The sequence below is a fragment of the Symsagittifera roscoffensis genome, chromosome 1 (assembly GCF_963678635.1).
Source record: "Symsagittifera roscoffensis chromosome 1, txSymRosc1.1, whole genome shotgun sequence".
NCBI lineage: Eukaryota > Metazoa > Xenacoelomorpha > Acoela > Convolutidae > Symsagittifera > Symsagittifera roscoffensis.
Genome location: NC_087062.1, coordinates 12767429 through 12793014, shown reverse-complemented (window position 1 = coordinate 12793014; position 25586 = coordinate 12767429). Strand labels below are relative to the sequence as shown.

Here is a 25586-nt window from a genome sequence, read left to right as displayed (position 1 = left end):
CTGTAGATCATCTGTTTTGATTTTTTTTGTCACTGCCGGATTGCAGTTGAGTTTTGGCTTCTTGTCTTATACTTTTTAACTCGATGGTCTTGGGCGAGAAATGATCCGTCTTAGTTATTATCTTTCAGACCTTAATAGAATAACCAATTTAATTGGTAGACACTTTGGATTTTGAAAAAGGTTTCTTTGACTTTGATAAGCATCAACTCGAACAGTCAAAAAAATCGAAAGCAAAGTTTGATCCAAAAACGCTGCAACATTGCTTTTCAACAGTTTTGAAAGCCGTTGTTTGAGTACCGCTGAACTAAATGCTCATTTCAGACAGAGCCAATTTCAAAAATCTATGCAAGAGAAAAGATTAAATGGTTGATTTCTGTGAGAAATGTACATGTTTTAACCCAAACTGTTTGAGACACTTCGTCTTTTTATGTGTTCGAAGGCCTCAGAATATCAATTTGCCAAATAACAATGAGGTTGACTTAGTTTCCGACGTTTTTTCTTTGATCCACTCATGCCCAAGAGAAAAAATAAGGGTATCTTTTTAAAGAGCAAAGGTTTCAATTTACTTCATTTCAATTCAATTATAGACTTTACCTCTGATTATCTCGATAGCATTTCTGCACGATGAGAGGACTAAAAATTGTTTTTATTTCAATCAAAAAAAGCGCATTCTGCTACAATTTTTCATCGGATTGTTTTTAAACGTCAACTGAATCACAAATGAAAAAAAATTTGAGGCAGAAAACACAATTTTTGTGATGGTTTTGTGCTAAAATATCAGAAGCACAAAACTTAACTAGACGAATACTCTGTAAATAGCTCATTTGATGAGCTAAGTACAAATTTTATTTATAAAAAAAAACATCAGATTATTGTTCTTTTTTCTTTAACTTCCCGTTGAATTTTTCAAAAAATTACTTCAATATTTAAACCAGTAAAATGAAGTGGAGATTTATAAAACCTAAAATAAGTAAAAATTGAATAAAAGCTTTTTTGAGTGTCATTTTTAAGTAAATTTACGTGGAAGTACTCAGAATGGAAACACTCTAGAGATATATTTTTCTCAAAACTGAGACGTTTTCACGGCTGAAAAAACTCTAAAATGGTACTCATTTCAGCTCCTGCAAGTTTTCTATAGGCATTCAAAAGGATCGTTAAAAAGACATCCTACGCCATTTTTCCTCCGCATTCCGTGAAATAAAATCCTATAGAGTCTGACCTTTGATTAAATTGTTTTGCTTTTTGCTCTAACCAGAGACGCCATTGCAAAAAAGTGAATGAAAAACTTCATGCAATTCCTTAAAACTGCAATTCCTTAAAACAGTGCGCTGTCAATTTTCTTCTTCAATGAATTTTTCATCTTTGCTGGTTAACAAATTAGATGAAATCAGTTTAACGTTTGTTTCTAACAATTCTGGTAGCAAACTAAAGGCAATTCAACATTTGTTTCACTCTTTATTATAGCAAATCCATCTGAAAAACTAAACAAGACTGCTCATATCAGGGCAAAGCCCTGAATGTTCCGACTGCCTTTTAAGGTTTATGGAGCAGTAATAACATTTAAAAAATAAATGAAATGAAACAAAAGAAATTTTTTTTCTTTCTAAAACTTGAAAACTTTTATGAAAACCATCCCCCCACACGCCATATAAAGTACAAAAGGATAGATTTCGCTCCTTGTAACAAATCAATTATGGCAAATAAGCTTCTTTCAACCAAGTTGGAACGATTTCTAAGACGGGTTAAATCTCCGCTTACGCGTTAATAGCGCGAAATATATCGCGCGTTAATTGTCCAAAGTTGGCCAAAATGGCAATCTTTAAACCGCAATAACTTTACGAAAAATGATCACAGGTAAAATATCTTTTAAAATTTGAGCTCAGGACAACAATACTTTTCGAATGAAATAAAAAAAATTCCGTCAAAATGGCAAGTTAAAAAGTCGAAATTTGTCTGAAGAAAAAGAAAACCCACCCGAGCACAAATATTCCGTTACTTTTGTATCGAAAGTCGGAACTAAAATTACTTAGCGGTAGAAAGAAAGAAAAAATTTTATTTCACTGAATAAAAAAGACAACTGCACACCGAATCTGAATTTGTATAAATCCTTAGTTTTTTTGAAAAGCTAAGGATTTATACAATTTCAGATTCGGTGTGCAATTGTCATCCAGAACAAATTGAGCACAAAGTTCCAGAGGAAAATTCAACAACCGGCAAAAACAAAACCATTAAAGAGAAAGCAAAACATGTTATTTTTGTGGGAAGGAATTCTCCCCAAACCATAAACTTCCATGCCCAGAGAAGGGCCATTGTCAATTGCTGCAATTCCAGGAACCAGGTAGGAGTAGTGGATGCTGACTCGGAAATCGCAGCAGACGAGGAATGCGATTCTATTACTTCGAAAAACGAGCCGGAGTATTCGGTTCTGAACATCTCACCAAGGGACCTACCTACCCATCAGAAACAAAGAACCGGAATATTTAGTCAAAAACTAGAAGTCATCAAATCTGCTACTGGGAAAACCAGATGTATACAGATCACACTGAGAAAAAAAAAACATTATTGAAGGCCACCGTAGTTACGGGTAGCCCAGCATCTTTTATAAACAAGAAAACCGCAGATATACTGGTCAAGTCGGGCGCATACTATTGTCAATTTCGGAAACGCCTATCGACACTCATTATGTAGATTACAATAGAAGATCTATCAAATTAGTTGACACTTTTTTGGCAGATGTTGCTTCACTAGAGTGGCAGATCATTGCAGCGAAGCTCATGGTTTCGTCTCCATCAACCGAATCAGACAGGTGGCGAATGTATTTTATGAACAGATGCGTTCAAAGATGTAAGTTCAAAGATGCGTTCACTAGACAGGGCAGATCGAAAAAACACCGGGTACATTCGGTATTCAAGGACCCTTTGGTCCCAATCCAAGAAAAGGGTCGGAGAGTACCAATACATATCCAAGACAAAGTAGACACTGAAAATTAGAACCTCAGCAAAGAATGACATATCCTAAAGCTGAATAAATGTACTAGCAATCATTTTGTAGCACCGGTAGTTATAACAGCTAAAAAAAGACGGCTCCATAAAAATAGCAATAGACGCAAAGCCAATGAACGCCCAGATATTCAAAAGCCAATAACAAATGCCTAGACGTCTGGAACAATTCGATGTTGCCGCGCAAATCATCAATGCGGATGTGCCGGGCAAAGTTGGCTTACATCACTTGACCTAAAATATGCTTTTAGCCAACTTTTACTTAGCAATCTTGTCAGTAGTCACTGCAACTTTAGTATCATATGCAGAGAACAAACAGGTACCTATCGTTTTAAAACCAGATTTTACGACCTCAAATGAATGCTCAAAGAATTTCAATAGGCAATGGACAACACTCTTCAAAATATCAAGGGAAACATTTGTTTTCTAGACGATAAACTAAGTTTTTTGAAAAGATCTATTGAAAACCACAACAAAAATGTCAAAAACGTCTTCCATGAACTAGACAGAGATGGTTTTGCTCTGAAATTATCAAAGTGAGAATTTTCTGTAAGAAGCATATCATGGTTAGGTTTCGACATTTGCGAAACCGGGTACCCACCCAAATTCACAAACGTACAGGCACTCTTAGAACTTAAACCACCCCACACTTTAAAACAACTTCGTTCCTTTATATGAGTCCTCACCCACCTACAGAAACTCCTACCAAACCTTTATACTCTGACCAAACAATTCAAATCTTCGTCAAAATGAGCAATAAACAAAAAATTCGTGTGGGGAGCAGAACAACAAAAGGCTTTCGAAGACGCACTCAATCTAATCTCAAACATCACAAAAATGTATTATTACGACCAAAAGATGAATTCCAGGGTGAAATGCGACCCTAGTCACAGTAGACTAGGCGCAGCCTTAGAACGGGAATTACCAGATGATTACTGGCTCCCAATATCATTTGCTTCTTGATTTTTGAATAACCAGGAAAGGAAATACAGCACTAATGAATTAGAATTACTTGCCAGAGTATGGTCAAGCGAACCTTTCCTGAACCTTTTACTGGGGAAAAGATTTGAGGTATTAACCGACCACAAAGCCATCATCTCAGAGTTCCAGTCAAACCGAGGTAATAAATCCTATCAATCCCGACTGACCAGATGGGCAGACAGGCAATTGCTTTTGATTTCAAACCACACATTTTGTCGGGAAAAAGCTAGGTATAGTCGATTATTTATTATGTCACCCAACATTTGAAGCCCCCAACCGTCAAGTTCCGATGAATAGTTTGTTGTGAAATCGATTCAAAATTTCTTTTCCGTTTGCTCAATAATCGAAAAGTTTGACAACAAAGAGTGTAATAATGTATTTAGTTCGGTTTTTGAACAGGATGTATCAAAAAGCAACCCTTGTATAAACAATTTCTGGTACATAGATTGGTTTTTCTAGACCAAGAACTCCAACAATAGTATAAAACCACAAGAAGGCGACAGGGTTTTAACCAGTAATTTAAACCATTCAGAAAAGAAGGCCAATTCACACCGCGAGAGGGCGCCACTGATTTTTGCACAAACCTCATCCAATTACAGCTCAGCAAGCTTCATTATGGATCCACACCGCGAGAGGGCGTCACCGATTTGTACAATTTGTACACAGAATCGAGCCAATCACAATCGAGTAACCGGTTTTATGGATACTCGCCGCGAGAGGGCGCGGTTATTTTATGCACAGATTTGAACCAATCAGAATCAAGAAAACTACATAAAGTACATCCTCCGCGAGAGGGCGCAGTTAACTTTTGCACAAACGGGAACCAATCAGATCCGAAATATCGTACTCAATGCTCTGGCAGAGTTCCTGAGCATTCTCGCATATCCTGTAACAAAACACAGTCCTCTCCTGTATCTATCTGTAAAATATCAAACCCATCTGTGCCATATTGTCAACATAACTTGGGCACCAGCGGATCATTAACTTGTAAAAATCTTTCATTTTTGGATATGTCGAATGCTATGGAAGAACCCATAATGGATGAAAGCTTCAGAAGATTATTGAACAAATTCGCGCCTCTCAACAGAATTCCGCTTGGTCGTTTAAGACCAATCCGCAGACAGAAGGCAAAGAGGCCCAGGAGAGTGTCGTCAGCGGTAGCAGGAGACCTCCGACACACCAAATTCGCCACCATAATTGCAAACTTCCGGAAACAGAGAATGATAAAACCGAGACGAGCGACAAAACAAGTGAATCGAGTTTCCCTTGCGCAAAGAATAGTCGCCAAAGATAAAAAAAATCACTACCGGGTCTGATAGGCATTCTAGACGCAGACATCATCAGCGAGCTAACAGACGAAGATGCAACGCTCAGACTTATAAAACGACAATAAAAAACAGGGACTACGAAGGCTTCGCCAGGATAGACTGCTACATCAAGACCTTTTGAGATTTGGCAGCGGTGGTGGACGGCTGGATAATCATCGATGACAGAATCGCGATACCGAGTTGTCCCAACGGGCAGACCTCTCACGCTTGCAGCGTTCGCACCCAGGCCAAGAGAAGATGGTGGTAACGGCCCAGTATTTGACGTGGCCGAGGATCCACAGAGTCATTGTTAACCATCGCAACAATTGCAGAGAATGCACAAATTTCGGTAAAAGTTTGAAACCACTGAGTCTTTTTAAAAAGTACAAGTCTCTTCCTCTACTAAATGCCCCAATGAGGAATTTCAGTTAGACTACGCAGGCCCATTATCAGCTGATGTAGGTAACCAAGTGTATATCCTGGTAGCTATCGACCGTTCTTCTAAATATCCGTCTGCAATGCTCACAAAAACGACTGGAGCCAACAAAATTAAATTTTTGGAGAACTATATTTTTACGCATAGTGTTCCTAAGACAATCAGAAATGATCAATATTCTGGTTTTAAAAATAAAGTCGTAGATTATTTTGCAAATCAAAAGGCATCAGACACATTGTCTGCTCGGTCGGTGATCACCGCGGCTGTGGATTGGTAGAGCGTACAATTCAGACGATTAAAAGGAAATTGGGAACGTTACAATTGGAAAATTTTCCACCAGATATTCATTTGGCTCTAAAAATGATAGTTGAAGATATTGAGATAACGAAAATTTCAGTTACAGGACTATCCCGTTTGAACTACGTTTTGGCAGGAAACCAAGTTCTGAATGGTCGTTAGCGACCGACAATTTCAAATCTAAATTACTTTTAGACGAGCAAAACTTGGAAAGAGGTCTCGCATCAAATTAGTGAGGAAGGGCTACCAAAGCCGAGATGTTTCTCCTAAAATCAAACAAGAGACTACTCAGATCGCATACACACCCTACTACAGATCCCTGGAACATCTAGCCAAATCAGCGAATGAGTGGACAATTTGGAAAAAGAAGCTGACCCATGAAGAAGGTTGCCGAGCTCTCCGCACTCTAACAGAGAGAAATCAACTTCTAGCGGCTTCTCTCAGAAACAGTTTATCAACTGGCACTCTGAGGTTCAGACAGGACACAATGGATATACCAAATCCAATGCCAAATGTAAACTAGAGTAACTGTTCTTATCTAATCCAAGTTCAGTTGAAGTGTTCAGGAAAGTCGCAAATCGCAAGTCAAGGAAACAACTATTTAAACGTTACTGGGATAAAATTGTCGAAATTCCTCTTTCAAAATATTTCACGGATTCGGGAAAAAATATTAGAAAAAGTGATATTTCCTTAAAACTGAACAATTCACAAGTTTCAGGTCAGCAAAGACCCAGAGAGCCAGTAACCGGAAAAAGAATAAAGAGATGAAGAAAGTTCTCATCATCTTCCTCGTCGGACGAACTGTTGGTTCCAAAGGCTAAAGTGCACCCGAGACAATTGTCAGCCTCAACAAAACTGGCAGTACCGGCGGTCCCCCTCCTTGTGAAATTCCGGTCGATTGCACCCAGCGTAAACAGAACCAGCACCCCAATCCAGACTCCTGGACAACCAATTCCGGTAGTGGACCTAACAAGATCGTTGTCAAGTTCAGGAGGCGTCATCAACCCTCCAGTGGCGAGCTCTTCACCAGTCCACCAACCATCATATTCTAAAGCAGTCCCAATTTCAATCAAGATTGATAACAAGAGGTCCGATAAGACCAGGAGAGTTACCATACATTCTGGTGCAGAGGTGGTTTCAGATACAGCTGGATTAGTGCCGGTATCCTCAGAAGACGACCAGGTGGCAGAATCTAACTTTACGCCGCAGTCCTGCCCACTAACTGTTGTAAAACAAACTCCGGAAACCAGCCCAAACAAGTCGGCAGATACCCCGCGGAAATTCACACCAGATACTACGGCAGAGCAAGATGGGAACGAGTCATCGTCCTCGCGAACTTCAGGACGCAGTAAGAAGCAGACTCAATTTTAAGTACGTCATGCGGTAAAGGAGGTATCAGAAGCGTCATCGTCCCCATCTCAAAGAAAGAAAATGAAAGTCTTCAAAAAGAACAAAGTACAGTGTCAGAAGATGGAGAGCTAGCTAAAACTAAAACTTTCAAAACTCTTATTTAAACTTAATTATTGAAGTTATAATATCTGTTGATCAGAAATTTTTTGAAAGGGGGAATGGGATACGGCAGGAGGGCCGCCCCTTATCATATTTAAGTAAGCTCATATTTAAGTAAGCTCAAATTGATGTTTTTTTGTCTTTTTTCTGAAGTACAAGTCATTTTTGTCAGTAAGGCAGCGGTGTGGTCTTTTTTCTCATTCCGCCCAAAAATCAGTATTTCAAAACCTTAAACTGAAACTATCACTTATATTAAATATTACTTATGATAACTGACTTAGAATGAATAATTTTTGGTAAACTGTTCAAGTTTATTTCAAATAAGGGGCATAGTTTAAAGCAGCCAAGAAAAACATAGAAAACAGCTTCAGGAAAAAATGACCACTTTTACATTTGCTCGAAATTCACATCTGCTAGAACATAAAAAAAAATAAAGTAAAAAAAGAGTCATATTCTTTGTATTAACTCAACTTAAAAATGAATTCATAGCATTTGTTTTAACTACATTAAATAGTGCGATCAGTGAGTGTACTGATTTCGGCATCTATGCATATTGAATAATACAAAACTGAAAAATGAAAAAAAAAAATTGAGCGGAATCAATAAAAAAGACTCCAGCGCTGATTCATCCACAAAATATCGCTAGTTTACCGCTGATTAAATTATTCTGGAAGCAACACTGAACCTTTCCATACATTGAGCTATCATTGAGTTATCAATGATTCCGCGATAATGGTCTACAAAAGTACAAATCAAGAAGTATTGTAGCCAAGGCGCCAATACGGAGGTCGTGAGTTAATAATAATGCTCGAAAACTTGTGTTCTGAAAGTTTTGAGGTATTCAGCATTTTTTATTTGGTTCAGCTTTTTCTATCTCTAATCTTTATGTGCAGAAAATATACCAATAAATTTATTATTTATTAAAGTTAACAGTTTTGATTTTTACTTCAATCTGCTGTTCAATCACCAAATATGACGAAAGAAATCGCACGACTGGTGATAATTTGCCATTGGAATAGAAACACACCGAATTTTTTTTTCAAAGAATCTAGCAAATAAAGTTATTTGACGAGACATAACATATTAAGAGCTGCTTATGAGCAGGACTATATACGTTTTGTCATAATAGAGCTTTGTTTGCAGTTTCAACTTTCGTGTCAAGTGGCAGGCACTGTTAGAGCTCCAACTCCAACAGGTCGGGAGCCTATTGATGGATGTCATATAGACCGACGCATTCAGCTGCAGGTAGTTTTCTATAAAATCACCGAATAGATGTCATTCATCATGTTTGACCCCAGGGGCGGATTTAGGGAGGGGAGCGAACGCACCCCTTCCTACTCTCAGAGATTCGACCCCCTGGCGACCCAAAGGGTCCCCCTTTGTACTGTTTTGGGATATCCATTTTTGGCTGACGAACCCAAAAATTTTTCCTAGGGCGATTCGGCGCTAATACATACTAATTTTTAGGGGGGGGGGGATATTTTTTGGTTAAAATTTTCCAAAAAGTGCCTAAAAACGCTATTTTTGGCTTTTTTCAATAATTTGTCTGCGGCCGAAAAAAAGGTCGACAAAATTTTTAAAAGTTTTTTTGAAAATCCGCCCCCCCCCCCTCCTCGACAAAATCCTAGATCCGCCCCTGTTTGACCCACCGTGAATTAGTAGCAAATTAGTATGAAATCATCATAAAGTCCGTATAAAGACTGGTTAACTGCATCCCATTTTTGTGATATTGGGCCACATCATCTATAATTGATCCCGGAGGACAGAGGCAGATGTAGGATTTTTTTGAGGAGGGCAGAGTTTTTTTTAGGTCGACCAACTTGACTTTCTGAGCACTCCCATAACACACTATAAGACAGTATTTTGACAGGGTAAAATTTTTTGGGAACTGTTACTAGTCATCAGCATAACTCAATTAAAATAATTGACTGGCAAATTAAAAATAATGTATTTATAACAAGATAGCTAAAAAAAGCACACTCGCTTGAAAAGATTGAAGCCAGTAGCTAGTCAGCTGATAGTTGATGGCTTCTGGAACGCAGGAAGCGTTCCCTCTCTGAACAGCGAGCGCTATTCTTTGTCGCAAAAATTTAAAAGCAAGTTTCTCGCCAGTTTCTTCAAAGACTCTTCTTCCAAGCGATTTGCAAATCGCAAAATCTATTTTGTTTTCAAAATTCTGGATGGAGATACTGAATCAGTTACGATGACAAAAATTTATGTTTTGAACTAATTTGATACCACAATTTTAGCAGTCTATCTTGCGTGCCTTAAAAACATAGCCTAGATTTTGGTTGAACATGTGATATTCCTTAACTGCTTAGCGTGTTGAGGAATAAAAGTAAGAAAAGATAGTGTTAATTTACTGTTCTTGATCTTGTCTTGTTAATGAAGTTAGTAGCTGAGATTGGTTACTGTTTTATAGCATGAGATATGAAACACTGACCAATTCATCTTTAACGTTTTAGCAACACCAAATGGCCTTGACCACTCTTATATAATAATAGCATAATAGATATAGTTAGCACATATGGTTACTGCAGGTGCAGTAGCTAGCAAACTGTCCTCAAAGTTATGTACTGCGGATGCTGCAGTACCACATTCCGCCAGGGACCAATAAAATTTTATCTAATACATATAAAATTTTATAAATAACAATACTACGAGTTTTCAGCTCAGTTTTTGTGGTCCCATTGATGCATGAATGTTCTTTTTTTTTTTTGAGTTTCAACTATAAGTTTTTTTCTTTTCAATTTCTTCTTTCATTTTGAGTGTTTCTTACTTTCTAACGGCACTTTCTACTGCGTGCTCCATGGTTGTGTCGTATCCAAAGCGGCATAACCAAACTTCTTCCGAAATAAATGGCGTTCTAAAAGCTTCAGTCGGGTTTCCATCGGATTGTTCTTGTCCGTTTTGACATTCGCCAGTCCGAATCGGTACTGCTCTAGGGCCATTTCATTAATGTCCGCTTCTTCGTCCGCGCTAATGTATTTAACCGAATGTTTGATTGGGCTGCCCAGTCTTTTAGGCCCCTGGTTTTTCGTGGTTCGCTTACTACGCCTGACGCTCGCACTCCCTTGATCGTCTACGACTGAGTCGTCCGAAATTCCTGGCGGAGATCCGTGTTCGCCTGTCGTTTCTGTTTGATTTTCCGTTCTGGATTTAATTATTTCGTCCGCCGTTCTTTGAAGACCTCTAGTCAACACTTGATCGGCGAGGCTTTGCCATTCTTCGTCTCCCATATCTTGTTTTTGGAACGCATTCAAGATTGAGCTAGGTGACGTGTCCCTTGTTATGCGCTTCCTAGATTGTCCACTTTTGGTGCTGGAACTGCCTGGACGATCAGCTTGATCCACCGTTTCTGTTTGTCCTGGATCAGTGACTTCTTCTGCTGTTACAGCAGCTTTCTTTTTTTCTTTCCCTTTGGGTTTAAGCGTTTGATCTCTTTTATCCCGCGAGTCCCCTACCGGGTTTAACGCCACCTGCTCTTGCGTTTTCGGTCCCACTGTCTTTGGACCCCCGAGATTCGGCTTTGCTCGCTTTATTGCTAGGTTGAGTCCCCCACCAACAGGTGTGTCCCGCGATGTTACGACAGTCTCGCTGTCTTGAAACAGGTCTTTTGCCTGTTCCCTCGGTATATTCCATTCCTCCTCTTCCGATATCGAGTCCTCCAACAGCTCATCATCTTTCTTCTGGTGTTTGCTCTTTGGCTCCTCTAATGGACACTTTTTGCCTTCTCCTTTTGGTTTGTCCGTTCCTTGGGTGTCTTCGTAGGGGAACTCGGCAACTTTACCAGATCACTTTTCCGGTATACTGCTCCTGCAGCTGTTGTCACTGTTTTTGGTGAATCGAAAGCAACCTTCCCCTTGAACGGTTTTGTCAGTGGCGCCCCGCTTTTTCTTGTCTCGTCTCTGCGACTGTGGTTGTGGCTGTTCCACTCCGACCCCTTTGGTTTGTCCTCAATAAATCCCTTTTCCCATGAGTAAAGAAGCTCCTTTCGCAACTCGGGGTCGATTGTACTCGAGGTGTCCACTAATTGTCCGTCATATCTACGCCGCTCTGCGTTCCAGTTAGCGTTAGCCTCTAACAGGTTCCGTAGAGTTCTTGCTCTGTTTCTCTCCTGTGTCGACATACTGGCCTGTTTGAAGAGGGGACTGACATCCCTGCTTTTCTGCCCTTTTTTGACGATCTTTAGGGAATCCCGAGATTGGTCAATCACCTTCTTGAGTTGGTTTGCAGTTAGTGCCGACCTCTCCAGATGCTGCTTATCTAAATTATCACAGAACTCTACAAATTTATCTCGTATAATTTTAAACTCCGTTTTTGGTAATCTACCAAAATGTGCTTCAAACGGTGATTTCTGTATGGTTTTCTGTTTTATCCACCGCATGTCCCTAATTATCGTACTGAGACATAGTTTAATTGACTTTACATTTTCTTCCAGTAGCATCACCCCCAAACGCCTTTTTATGGTTTGAATTGTTCTCTCGACTAGACCACACCCGCGATGGTCGCCCACCGGGCAGAACTTTTGTTCTATATTATTTTCGAGACCAGAATTTTTTCATGGCTTTTCCTTTGAATCCGGAAAATTGGTCGGTTTTTATCGATTCTGGGATTCCGTGTGTATCTATGTACGACCGTACAAATTTTATAGTGGATTTTCCCCCCGTTGATTTTGTTACTTTCACCTAAAGAAAATTCGAAAACCGATCAATCGCTGTCAGCAGGTAGATTTTCTTTCCTTTATAGTCTTCTAAAGGTCCCGCGTAATCTAACTGAACCTCCTGCCCTGGCTGCAATACATGTACATTCTCTACATTCCTCCGCTAGGTTCACGATATCCTTGTGCATGTGGGGCCACCACAAATAATTGGACACGTCAATCCTTGCCTCTTGCCCCGGATGTCCTCTATGAATGCGCTTCATAACAGCTTGACGCAGTTGAACTGGTACTGCTATCCTATTGTCTACCAGAATGCAGTCATCGATTACTGAGAGTTGATTCCACAGCGGATTCGTGTATGGGCCCATAAGTTCAAATTTAGCCCGATCCTTCCTCTCCATTACGCGACGTAATCGGTCCATCCACACATCCTCCGAAATGAGTTCAGCCAACAGCGTTTTATCGAACAGTTTCGATAAACTGAAACTCTCGACGTCTCCCATGTCTGCCACTGAGCTCTCTAAATGCGTTTGCCGTTTGTTAATCCTTCTCGAGGGTTGAACTTTGCTAACTTCTTGACCCAGATTGTCGTCCTCCATTGTTAGATCCACTTCTATGATTGATTTAGTTGGTGAATCTCTTGGGCTGCTCGTGACCATCTGAGTGATCGCCTCTAGCTCTTTGATGTTTCCCGGCATCTCTTGATCTTTGCTGACCAGATCCCAAATGGATAGCAAGTTTTTTGTTTCTTCCGCGTCTTGATCCCATATTACTGGTCGTGCAGCACAGCTGTCTTCTTCAAAGCTGTCTGACCCCGCTCTTTCTAGTGTTCCTCTTCTTATCCGACACGTTCGATGGAAGGTAGTCTCGGTTATTTCTGCTTCCGTTAATTTATTGCTCTCCTCCTGTGTCCTACAGTCTCCGATCCTCACTGTCTTTTTCTTCATTTTTTCGTCCTCCATTTCTTCTGAGATTATTTTTTCTGTTTTTGACTAAATTGACCGACTGAACTGCTCTATTGAAATTGACAAAAGTGTTCTGATTCAACACGTTATTAATAGACAAAAAATTTGAATTGCCACAGTTCTCGTTCCGGTCGAGCTTTGTTCGGTTTTTGACAGTTTTGTTGCTATGGCAACCACGCCTGGTTTTTAGCAAATTGCCTTCTCTTTTCTAATTTTGAGAATATTCTAGAACTTTTTCACTCTGAATTGTTACATCAGTATCATTCAGTCGACTGTATAAACAGTCGAGTGCTCTAGGAAAACACTCAATCGAAGTGACCACAAATTTTTCATCCAATTTGGTTTCTGGCCAAGGTTCTCCGGTTGGTTCTCTAGATAGATAATCGACTATCCCCATATCCTTTCCCGGAATATGGACAATTTTGAATTGATATGGCAATAATCTGTCCACCCATCTCGTTAATCTTGATTGATATGTTTTGTTAGACCTGTTGCCTTCTAAGGCGGATGTTAATGCCTTATGATCAGTGAATATTACGAAATTTTTTCCTAATAAGTAATGTTTGAAACGATCAACTGCCCACACTACCGCTAACAATTCAAGCTCATTAGTAGAATACTTTTTTTCTTGATTATTCAGGTAGCGCGATGCGAATGATATTGGAATCCATTCGTTCTTTCCTGTTTGTTGCTCTAAGGATGCCCCTAGTCCACTATGACTTGCATCACACTTGACCCGAGTATCCCTACTCGGGTCATAATAATTCAGTTTAGCAATATTTGCTACCGCTTGTTTGATTTCTTCGAATACCTCAGTATGTTCGGGTCCCCATTCAATTTTTTTTACTGGGATTTTAATATTTTTGCAATTTTTTCTTTTCTTTTTCCTCACGCAATAATGGTCTAAGCTTGTCTGTCAAATTGGCTGCATTTGGTATAAACTTCGAAAGGTGATTAATACTACCTAGAAAGGATCTAAGCTGTTTAAGCAACTTGGGATGCTCTAAATTAAGGATAGCCTCCGTTTTCGTAATTTTCGGGGTAACCCCACTTTCTGAAAGTTTGTGTCCAAGCCAATTTACTTCTGTTTTGAAGAAATCACATTTCGACAGCTTCAGGGATAAGTTTTCCTTATCTAGTTTCATTAGAACGTCGGTAATTAGTTTTTCATGTTCTAGCTCCGATCCCTTTGAGACGATCAGTATGTCGTCCAAGAAACAAAACGTATTCTTGGAACTATTTAACTTTCGATCCATTGCTTTTTGAAATTCGGCTGGCATATCTGCCAACCCATAGAATCCCGTCAAAAATCGATATGTGCCCGTAGCTTTCCCCCCTACGATGTTGAAATTACACTGTCTTGCAGTTTGCGGAGTCAACTTTAATTGACTATACGCATATTTCAAATCTAACACAGTGAAAAACAAGGTACCTGCTTTTTGTGCAGTTACTATCTGACTAACACCGTCTAATAGCTCCTCCACATTCGGCATCTGATACTTGTTTTTGTATAATTGTCTGTTGATGTCTAGAGCCAATTTAATTGAGTCACCTTTCTTCACTGTGATGACAATAGGGGCTATGAAACAATCACTGGTACACTTGTCCAACTTCTGAATATGGCCTTCTAGTTATAATTTTTCGATTTCCTTCTCAACTTTTCCTTGCACATGGATGGGTATTCTCCTCTCCTTTTCCTGAATCGGACAGAGAGTGTACTTGAACGTTGTATATACTACATGATGTACTGATCGTCTTTTTCTGTCAAACAAGGGTTTGAAATCCTCATAGAATATTTCTTTCCACGGCCCCGACTGTTCGCACAGCATTATGTCAAATCGGGATTTTATCTTCGGGGCGGGTCTTTGCCTAGTGGTTATACCCACTTTATTTTGTAAATCTTAACCTAAGATACACCGTGTCCTTCGTTCAGTTATCAGAAATGTGGCACCCGGAACTTCCCAGCCAGCGGACCGTATTTTTGCCTTCACAGAACCCAATATTGCTATTGATTTTTTTATTATAGTCCACGAATTGTGCTGGTAAGTTCAATTTTTCGACCGGAGTAAACTTTATTTTTCCTGACGAGTCGAAAATCTGTTTCGCCACTGTCCAATTTATAAATTTTATAAATGAAATTAGGCTTCCGGTGTCCACGGTCATATTTATTATTTGGTTATCATTTCGGATTAGGGATTTCAGTGATATCATCCTTCCCGATGTTGAATCTTTCCGAATGTCGATCTTTTTCGTTTCGAGTTTGTTTACTCCATTGCTACCACTGTTCTCTTTTACTTTCTCTTCGATGTATCGATTGATCATCTCTATCTGACTGTCTTTTTGTTCAATTGCCATAACCTCAAATTCTTCGCACGAATCAAATGTTTGAATCAAATTACATTCTTCCTCAGAACTCTCTGTGTTCTCAGTTATTTCACTGACATGTTGTGAACGACACATTCGAGCAAAGTGGTTTGGTTTGTTACAGTTCTTAACTTGTTTCCCCATTGCCGCACAATTTTTCAAATGACCATCGACAAACGGTCTGCCACACCTATTGCATTGTTTCCTATCATCTGCGTTATATTTATTCGATATCGCCCTTCCTTCCGGCTGTTTCCGTCTATTCCTTTCGCGATAGGGTTTTCTAGTATTCTGATTCCTGTTTCCTACCACCAGAATCGGTTCCTGCTTGATTTTAATTTGAGACCCTGTTTGAGCAGTACCCAGAGTGGACTTCTGAAACGCCTGTGTCGATTGTTTACTCTGCTCGAATTTTATCGCACGTTTTAATACTTCTTCGGGAGTTAATGTTTCGAACGTGAGCGTGTCCTGCAATGCTGTACTTCGCATTTTAGAAAAAAAGAGATCTCTGACTAACTCATCTTCTAAAGTGTCCAATGCCGATTTCGCTGCTTGAGCAGTTAGTGCGGCATGAAATGACTCTAACGATTCTCCCATTTCCTGCGATCTATTAAATTTCTTGTAACGCTCATAAGTGATGCTCTGGCACTTTTCAAAAGTCTCCTTTGCTAATCTAGCCATCTCTTTAAATTGCAATTAAGAAATCTCCACATGTGGATTTTTTTGAACAAAACGTTTCTTTCCTTCCGTCCCAAACGCAAGAAATAGTCTGGATACTTAGCTCTTTTGAACTTCGTTGTAGTAAATATTGTGACCCACTTTAGGTCCTCTTTCTCTCCTCTCTTCATTATCGGCTGCTACTCGATCTTTTAATAGTCTGTCCCGTGCTTCTCTAGCTGCTGTTGCAGCAGCAGATTCGCCCTCTCTGGGTGTTTCTGGACGGGGTTCCGGCTCCTCCAACACTGGTTTAGGATCTTCCAGCATAACTTCTGGGTTGACATTTTCTTTTACAGTTACCACCATCAGGAACTGATCGAACCATACTTTAAAATTCCAAGATGGATCAGAGTTCGCTGTGGTCCAGTAAACAGGAATTCCCATGTCAGTTCTATTGTCCTGAGCCAAAAATCCTGCTGGTTGCGCCATGTGATATTCCTAAACTGCTTAGCGTGTTGAGGAATAAAAGTAAGAAAAGATGGTGTTAATTTACTGTTCTTGATCTTGTCTTGTTAATGAAGTTAGTAGCTGAGATTGGTTACTGTTTTATAGCATGCGATATGAAACACTGACCAATTCATCTATAACGTTTTAGCAACACCAAATGGCCTTGACCACTCTTATATAATAATAGCATAATAGATATAGTTAGCACATATGGTTACTGCAGGTGCAATAGCTAGCAAACTGTCCTCAAGGTTATGTACTGCGGATGCTGCAGTACCACAGAACAGATGCGGTTTTTTCCAGATAACTTCGACCTTCAAATTAACAACTCCAAACAAAACGATTAAGAATTTTTTGGCCCTTCTCCAGTTTCTAACCCCTTGTAAAATTACGAAGTTAGGCTGTTCAAAAACTGCTCACATGCATTACGAGGCCAAACTTTGCATTGGATTTGTGCACTTTTTGAAGTATGTAGGTCTCTGAAATCCAGAGACAAGTCTTTAAACATATTAAATTTTTGTCGGAGCGATCAAATGAAACGAAAGGAGAACAAAAAAACTGAGATGTGACACGATGGAATTGTTGAAAAGATGTTTCATTTTATCACTCAGTACTCGAGATCGTATGAGCGCAAGAATCTTTTTTTTTCCTCCGAATTGTTGAACTTTTTTTCATCGATTTCGTCCAGTCACGTAGAACTTTTTCGAGGAAGAGTTGGAGAGACCGACAATGTGTATCTCAGCTGCCCTATAACTTTATACAGAACCTTTTTTGCTCAACATTTATGCGCCGCAGGTAAATCATTTAAAAAAAGCCAAAAAACAAAAAGAAAATTTTCAGTTTTTTTTTAAAAGTTGCGCCCAAAGCATTGTGGTTTGTAGTGCGCGCTCCCTCTCAACTTTTGGGCAATTTGGCGTCAAAGAAAAACGGTAAATTCAGCTTGCTAAAAAATGGATTTCGTACATAATACCACAAGTTGATTCTTATGGTGGCGAGAGGATTTTATCCATTAGGGAAGGAGGAGTCCGCTTGTCACCTAAATCCGCTGCTATTTCAGAGCTTTCTCGGCTATCAAAATTCCCCAAAACCCATCATAGACCCTAATTTGTCAAAAGTTGCCGCACATTGAAAAAACAGCACAACAAAAAAAATTTATCTTCTGTGCGTTTAATACAAAAAACGTCGAGACCGGGATATTTTGAAATTGAACTAAAGCTATGCTGCTCGTATCAAGAAGAAGTTCTAAGCGGTTTGACTGCTCTTTGAGTATTCTCAAATAATTTGTTATTGTCAATTTGTGAAATTGGAAGCTATGTTCTCTTCCCCAAACAGTCAATATCAAACAGTTAGTGTTATAGTTTGCCCGCACTGAAGTTTCATGGATAATAATCGATTATATTGGATTTTTATTGTCAGTCTCTACAAAATAACAAAAATAATCGATTATAATCGATTGAAAATGGATTATAGTGATAATAATTTTTAAAGCAATAAAATCCTAATATAATCGATTATAATCGATTATAATCGATTATTTTCAAAAAAAAAAATTTCAAAAGAAAAATAATCCATTTTAATCAATTATAATGGATTATAATCTATTTATTCAAATATTTTTGTGTGTTGTTCATAATTTTGTTAAACTTAAGTTAGTTATTTTGTTTTAATTTCTTTTCGCTTAATTTCTTTTTTTCCTATTTTCAATCGAGTTATTGAAAAATTATAAAAAGTTACCTATAGATCGCACACCAACCCTCCCCTCCCCCCCACCTTTTACTAGAGTTGATGTCCCCCCTCACCTCTTACTAGAGTTGATGTCCCTTACTAGAGTTAGATGTCCCCTAACTAGAGAGAGAGGGGGCACGTCGTGGTTGGGGGTTTCGTGGGGGGATGGGTAAACGTGAAGGGGTTACGTCGTGGGTTGGGGGGTAGGTTGAGGGGGGGGGGGGGGTACGTTGGGGAAGGGGGGTACGTTGGTGGGGGGGGGGGGGTTGGATATTGGATACGTTGAGGGGTTACGTTGGGGGGAGGGAGTACGTTGGCGGGGGGGGGGGTGTTATTGTTGACGTGAAGAGCTGGTCAAAAATGCTGTTTTTGGGCTTTTTTTTTGGAAATTTACTACATATTGGTCGCCCCTGGATGAACGTGTTCGTTCGAGTTTTGCAGAAAGTTGCAGAAATTAGAGTCATTATTTAAAATTTTTTTTCAATTTTCATGGATTTTATGTAAAAAAAATAAACCATTATATTGAAAACAAAAATCCATTATAATCGATTATAATGGATTATAATGGATTTAAATTTTTCCAAAATAATCGATTATAATCGAATAAAAATCACTTATGTGATCTAAATTTGACATGATAATCGATTATATTGACAACATTTTATTCAATAAAAATCCATTATAATCGATTCTAATGGATTATAATGGATTTAAATTTTTCCAAAATAATCGATTATAATCGATTAAAAATCCATTATATGGTCTAAATTTGACATGATAATCGATTATATTGACAACATTTTAGTCAACGAAAATCCATTATAATCGATTATTATCCATGAAACTTCGGTGCGGGTGAGTCTAATATGGAACTAAATTGACTAATCATTTACCTCAACTCAATTTGGAAAAACTTGGGTAACGGACAATTCGCCAATCATAAGTATGTAGGAATTACTTTTTGCATCATAATAGAAAACTTTTTGAAAGCACGCGAAAACAAGTCCATATAAGTATTTGTTGACAACGTTCAAACCCTCAAGTTTCATCAAAAATGATTGCAGGTACAAAAAAAACTTTTTTCTTTATAATTTCAGGAATTTCAGTATTTTTACAGGCTTAAAGGTCGTTTTTTTTATTGTTTATTCAAAACTTTTCTGATAAACATTTTCCAAGCATAAATATTTGATTCTATTTTGAAAACTCAATAGATTTTGAGATTTTCTGCCAAATTAGGCCTAAAAAATTCATAAAACAAAATAAATTGGAACAAATGCAGAGAAAGGGACTAATTCAAAATCTTAAATTATGACAATTTTTTTTTTTTGAAAATGCACTTCGAAAGAAAAAATTTATTTACACATTATATATTATAATTTAAAACACTCATTCGTTTCTGATAGGAAGTTTCAATCGAATACCCTAAGCTTGATTAAATTCAATCGGAAGCCAAAACTCCTTGACACTTTTTCCAAGAAGTGATTGCAACAATTGTTGACAATTGCTATGGAAGTTTTAGTTCATCTCATTTCTTCTAATTTTGTTATAACTAACGCTTTATTAACGAAATGCGGGCATGACTCATGTTGCGTTTTTCTATGCGTTTTCAGGTTTAATCAAAAGATACTCATGTTTTCGATGGTTCTGTTTTATATCTGACGTATGTGTCTTATATGTATATTTCAGTACATCAGTTAGTTTGAGCTTGAGTTGTTTGAGGTTAATTGTTGTCGCCCTTTGAGTTATCTGTCACTTCGGTGTTAGTTGATTAAGTACCTGCAATTTTGCCATCCAGTTTACTGTTTGAGTACTAAAATAGCTGTTGTTGAATGAATTACAGATTATAGTTTGGGACAATTTATACCGTTGTAATAAACGTATTGATTACGGTTTGTAATGGCGCAGCAAGCAGGACACGGCAAGGGAACCCGAAACAAATCCATTGAAAATTACGGCATTTTGGCCAAGTAAGTGCGTGGAGGTATGGTTTTCTTTTCAAGGGCCTCCGACGCTCGGTAATTAGTGTTATTATTATTATTATTACTCTCATGTTCAATTTAAAAAAATTCTGAAATTTTCTCAAAATGAAAAATTTTTTGTTCATTTTGCTATTTTCAAAAAAAGCTTTGCTAAGAATTTGTTGATATTGTTAATGCTCGCAAGCTTACTTCTTTTGTTTCATATGCGTTAGAGATCTCATGTAGTTGGTCCTATCAATGCCGAAGCTTTTATGCGCAAGCACAAAAGTTTTTGTTTTGTTATGGTCCATATGCGATTTTATGGTCCATATGTGGCCCACAAGTTTATAGACCATGCGATCTGTCAATGTTCATTTGATGAAGATAGTATCTATAACATACTGGATATCAACACTCACTTTGGTGTGCAAAATTAGAGCGACGCTGAAAAAGCGTCAAGTGTTTATTAGTCAGACAAAATAATTATCTGGAGAGTTCATTGGTTTAATGAACCTTCTTATAAATATCATTTTAACTTGAAGAAAAACTGAAAAGTATCGTTTAAAATTTAATGATGCTGAGATTAGTTGTTTTGTGTTCATATTTGTTCGGCATTTTTGCAAGCCGAGTCGAGACCCAGCTTCGAAAAGATCTCCTCCAAGACTACGATTTCCAATCACGCCCTGTTGAAAACCACTCGACAATTGTTCACATCTACTATGAAACAGCAATTTATCAACTAGTCGGGTTTAGTTCTGAGGCGCAAACAATCAAAATGCTGACATTTCAACGTATGGAGTGGATCGATGAGTTTTTACGCTGGGATCCAGCTAACTACTCTGGAATCGAAAGTATGCGGCTCTACCGGCCGAACCTCTGGACTCCAGACGTCGTGCCTTTCAACGATGTCGGGAATACCAAGTACGACAGATTCAACTATGTGGTCCCCATTTTGGTTCGGCATACAGGTTTAGTTCACTGGGCTCAGCCGGCGAACTACGAAACTAGTTGTTCTATGGACACGACTCGTTTCCCCTTCGATTCTCAGACGTGTCATATTTCTATTGGCTCCTGGCAGTATTCAACTTCGGAGATCAGGATGTCATGTGACCACGTGGACTTGTCGGTGTACAGTTCAGATAGCCTGTGGGAACTGCAAAGTAAGTCGCTCATTATAAACTCAAAAATACACTCTAAAAATGTTCACATCTTTTCGCTTGAAAAATTGCGTGTTTTTACTTGACAAAATCTCTTGAAAAAAGACCACGAGAGCTACCTGAACTTTCAATTAAAACACTCGGTTTTTCATGTTTTCAATCAAGTGAAGCAACGAGAGTATTGAATTGTGCGCATGTTTATAAACACGTGAACATTCTTAAGAGTGGAAGAATAAACGCAAGCTAAGACAATAAAAGGATCAATTGAGCAATCTCCCCCCCCCCCATTCTCGCGTGGGGGGGGGGGGTATTTTCCAACGACTGTGGAAAGCCAAAGTTTACAATATCAAAGCTCAAAACAAAAGTTTCATTCAAATAGAAAAAAGAATCAATAAATCAGGCATAAAAAGCGAGTTTTTTCTTTCTTAAAAAGACAAAAAGCTTTTGCGTACACAAGGCCAGAGCACCAACCCTGGTAAACCGCTTTCCTCGATGAGGCTATGGTCGCCTATACAAAAATTTCCAAAAAAAAAAATTTCATAAATTTCGAGTTTTTTTTTCAAAATTTTTTTCAATACTCATAAACAAAACACTTCAGTCGGTCAAACGATTGCGTGCTATAAGCAAAACATCCATCTACTTCCGTTTCCTGACGTCTTTTTGAATAGTTTATTCGTTTTTGCTGGGGGGGAGATAGCTCAATTGGTCATTACAGGGGGGGGGGGGGGGGTAGATTGCTCAATTGATCCCAATAAAAAACACTAACGGACTTCCCGGGTTGACATCCATACAAAAAAATTCCACTCATACAATTTCATATATGGAAAAAATGCGTATCATACAATTTTCATTGAAAAAAAATTGTATAACAAGCATTTTTTCAATCGAAAGTTTTTTTTTCGAGAAATATCTTAAATTGGTTCAAAAGCCGAACAAATAATGTAGTGGCAGTTTTGGTTACATGAAAGCAACTTTGAAATCAATTTTTTTTTTAAAAACAGCTTATTATTCAATTTCATGAATAAAAATTCTATGATTTGCATTTTTTCATAGAAAATCTACAAAATTGAGGTAAAATTTTTTTCATCGTTTTTTGATTGCCATTTTGCTTCTGCGCTCAAAAATACATTTCACACAAAAAATTTGCAAGCAAAGTTTGACATTTTGCGCCTATAACGTAGTTCAGCTTGAGTTTTTCACCCAAAAAATCCAAAAATTACAAGTAGGTGTTTTTATAAACACAATTTTTTTTGTTTTCATATGCTAAGATTAACATAAATTTGTTTTGAAAAAACAGGCCTTTTTTCTCAACCACCGAATTTTTTTAACTAAAATTTTTCTAGCCAAAAGTTTACGTTTCTGATGTGTAATTAAGTGTGAAAATGTTAACTTTAACTTACATTTGTAATATCACCAAATCAAGTTTATCTTCGTTGTAACTGACTTTTTCTATCGCAGATAGTTTCTTGCTTAGTTTGTTTTGAACAAAGTGCAAAATTTCAAAACAAAATTTTTTAATTTTACCGTTTTTTTTAAAAAAACGTTTCATGAAATTTCATAGTTTGAAAAAAAAATCATACAATTCATGGGCGGATCTAAAATTTTCTTGAAGTGGAGGCAGATTTTCAAAAAAAAATCAAATTTTTGTCGACTTTTTTTAAGGTCGACCAAATTGATTTTCCAAGTCCTTCGAGTACACTAACAGACCGTATTTTGAGAATATTGTTTGCGCCACAGACAATTTTTTGAGAAAAAAAAACAGGTAAAAAAAGCCATTTTGGGCATTTTTTGAAAAATTTTTACTAAAAAACCACGCTCTATGAAATTTTAATGAAAAAAGCAAAAAATAAAAATGATTTCATAATACAAAAAGTTGCAATTGCTATTTTTATTAATTTTTGTGATGAAAAGTATGGCAAAAAACTTGTTATTTAATTATCGATTGTGGCAAAAAATGCTAATTGTAAAATTTCTCAATATGGAAAAAATGCTTATTTTGCTTTTTCATACAGTTTTTTCAGCCCATAAGTTGTATGAAACAGTAAGACAAGCATTTTTTCATAGCATGAAGTTATATAACGGGCATTGCTTACCATCCCGGGTTGACCGTATGATTGATAAGATGCCTTTTCATCATAAGATTACAGTTTATTTTAGCACTTTTTTTCAGCCCATAAAATGTATGAAACAGTAAGACAAGCATTTTTTCATAGCATGAAGTTATATAACGGGCATTGCTTACCATCCCGGGTTGATCGTATGATTGAGAAAAAATGTTGTCTGGCTTGATCGTATGATTGAGAAAAAATGTTGTCTGGCTTGACAATGGTTTTGGCGACTATTTCAATTAACTTCGATCATCAGGTCCATGATGATGATAATTCAGATACCTATGCCAAGGATTCTTCTCAAACGGTATCCAATATGGCTCTAAGTGACAAGCATTTTTTCATAGCATGAAGTTATATAACGGGCATTGCTTACCATCCCGGGTTGATCGTATGATTGATAAGATGCCTTTTCATCATAAGATTACAGTTTATTTTAGCACTTTTTGCTTGCTGGCTTTTTTTGTTATGGAAGTTTTCTTATAGTTTCACTCTGAAAAATCACTCTAAAAATATTCAACTGTAGATGGTAAAATGTATTACATATATAGTGAAAAAAGCATATAAAAAATTTACATTTACCGTTTTAAAATAAAAATGATTATTGAGGCGTCTGTGGTTCGCAGAAGATCTATGAAAGGCTATCGGGCTTGTGTAAGCATAGTCCGTTCAATATATTTCAAAGACTCATCGTGAACTCTTTATAATTTCAGGTGCCACTTGCAAAGAGGAAATCTCGGACACCGATAACCAGTCATACAGTGATGCAATCATAACTGTCACCTACGATCGGATCCAAACTTACTTTGTAGTCAATCTTGTCGTTCCTAACGTCATGCTTCTAATCTTGAGCTCACTTACTTTTTTCATCCCTGGAAAACTGGGGGAGAAATTGGGATACGGAATAACCGTCACTCTTGCTCTGACTGTTAGTCTAACAATCTTCACTGATTTTCTCCCGATGACATCGAAACACTTCCCCAAACTGTTCACGTTTTTCCTGACAAGTGTGATGTTGTCTGGCTTGACAATGGTTTTGGCGACTATTTCAATTAACTTCGATCATCAGGTCCATGATGATGATAATTCAGATACCTATGCCAAGGATTCTTCTCAAACGGTATCCAATATGGCTCTAAGTGACTTCGGAACCAAGAGGAAGAAACAGGCAATCAGCCCCAGATTGGTTGACGTCGTGATCGGAACTGTATACTTGATCGGAGTTCTGGTTTACACAATCGCGTTCTTCGTAACACTGTGAATAAAACTCTCCTGCGATATAAATACAAAAACCAAAAACTTTCCAAAAATTGTATATATCACGAACCGCAATTCAATTAATTGTGTTTCCATGTTACAAAAATAAATTGCACAATTTTCGTATTTGAGCAACAACAAGAAAACAAAAGCTTAAAATTTTATTTTGCTTGGATATGGCAAAAATTAAAAATTGTTTTATTTGGAAAAGTACAAATAAATGGTATTAAAAAGAAAGGAATAATTTTTACTGAACAACATTCGCTTGATTACCCCCCTCCCCGCGCGGGGTTATGGTTCCGATTAGTAGCCCGCCCATTTGTGGGTTGGCACAAGCGGAAAACAATCTATGAAAAAATTGGAATATTATTTGCTCCAGAAGAGCTATGAAAGTCCATATTTTCAGTCTTTTTTTTTGTCGCTTGTAACTACTCTGAGCACTTGCCAACAACCAAAAGTAGACTTCCGAGTTGTCTATTTTTTCCGCCCATATCATGGATAATTTTCTAGCATACAAAATATTGGCTCAAATACAAACATAAACAAGACTGCCCTGAATGTTTCGACTGCATTTTAAGTTCTGTGGATCAGTAATAACACGAAAAAATTAAATGATATAATAAAAATAAAATTATCATTTTTTTAAATTGAAATTTTTTGTGAAAATCATCCCCCCACACACCATATAAAGTACGA

At 37.8% G+C, this 25586-nt stretch overlaps 1 protein-coding gene across 1 annotated transcript; it reads left to right on the top strand.

The window, feature by feature from the left end:
• The first annotated feature begins 20628 nt into the window (after positions 1-20628).
• LOC134854646 (neuronal acetylcholine receptor subunit alpha-7-like) lies at positions 20629-25000 on the top strand. Its single transcript, XM_063870998.1, has 2 exons — positions 20629-21528; positions 24347-25000. Exons 1-2 carry the CDS (start codon positions 20940-20942, stop codon positions 24892-24894), a joined length of 1137 nt encoding a protein of 378 aa, XP_063727068.1. The 5' UTR covers positions 20629-20939; the 3' UTR covers positions 24895-25000.
• The last annotated feature ends 586 nt before the right edge of the window (positions 25001-25586 follow it).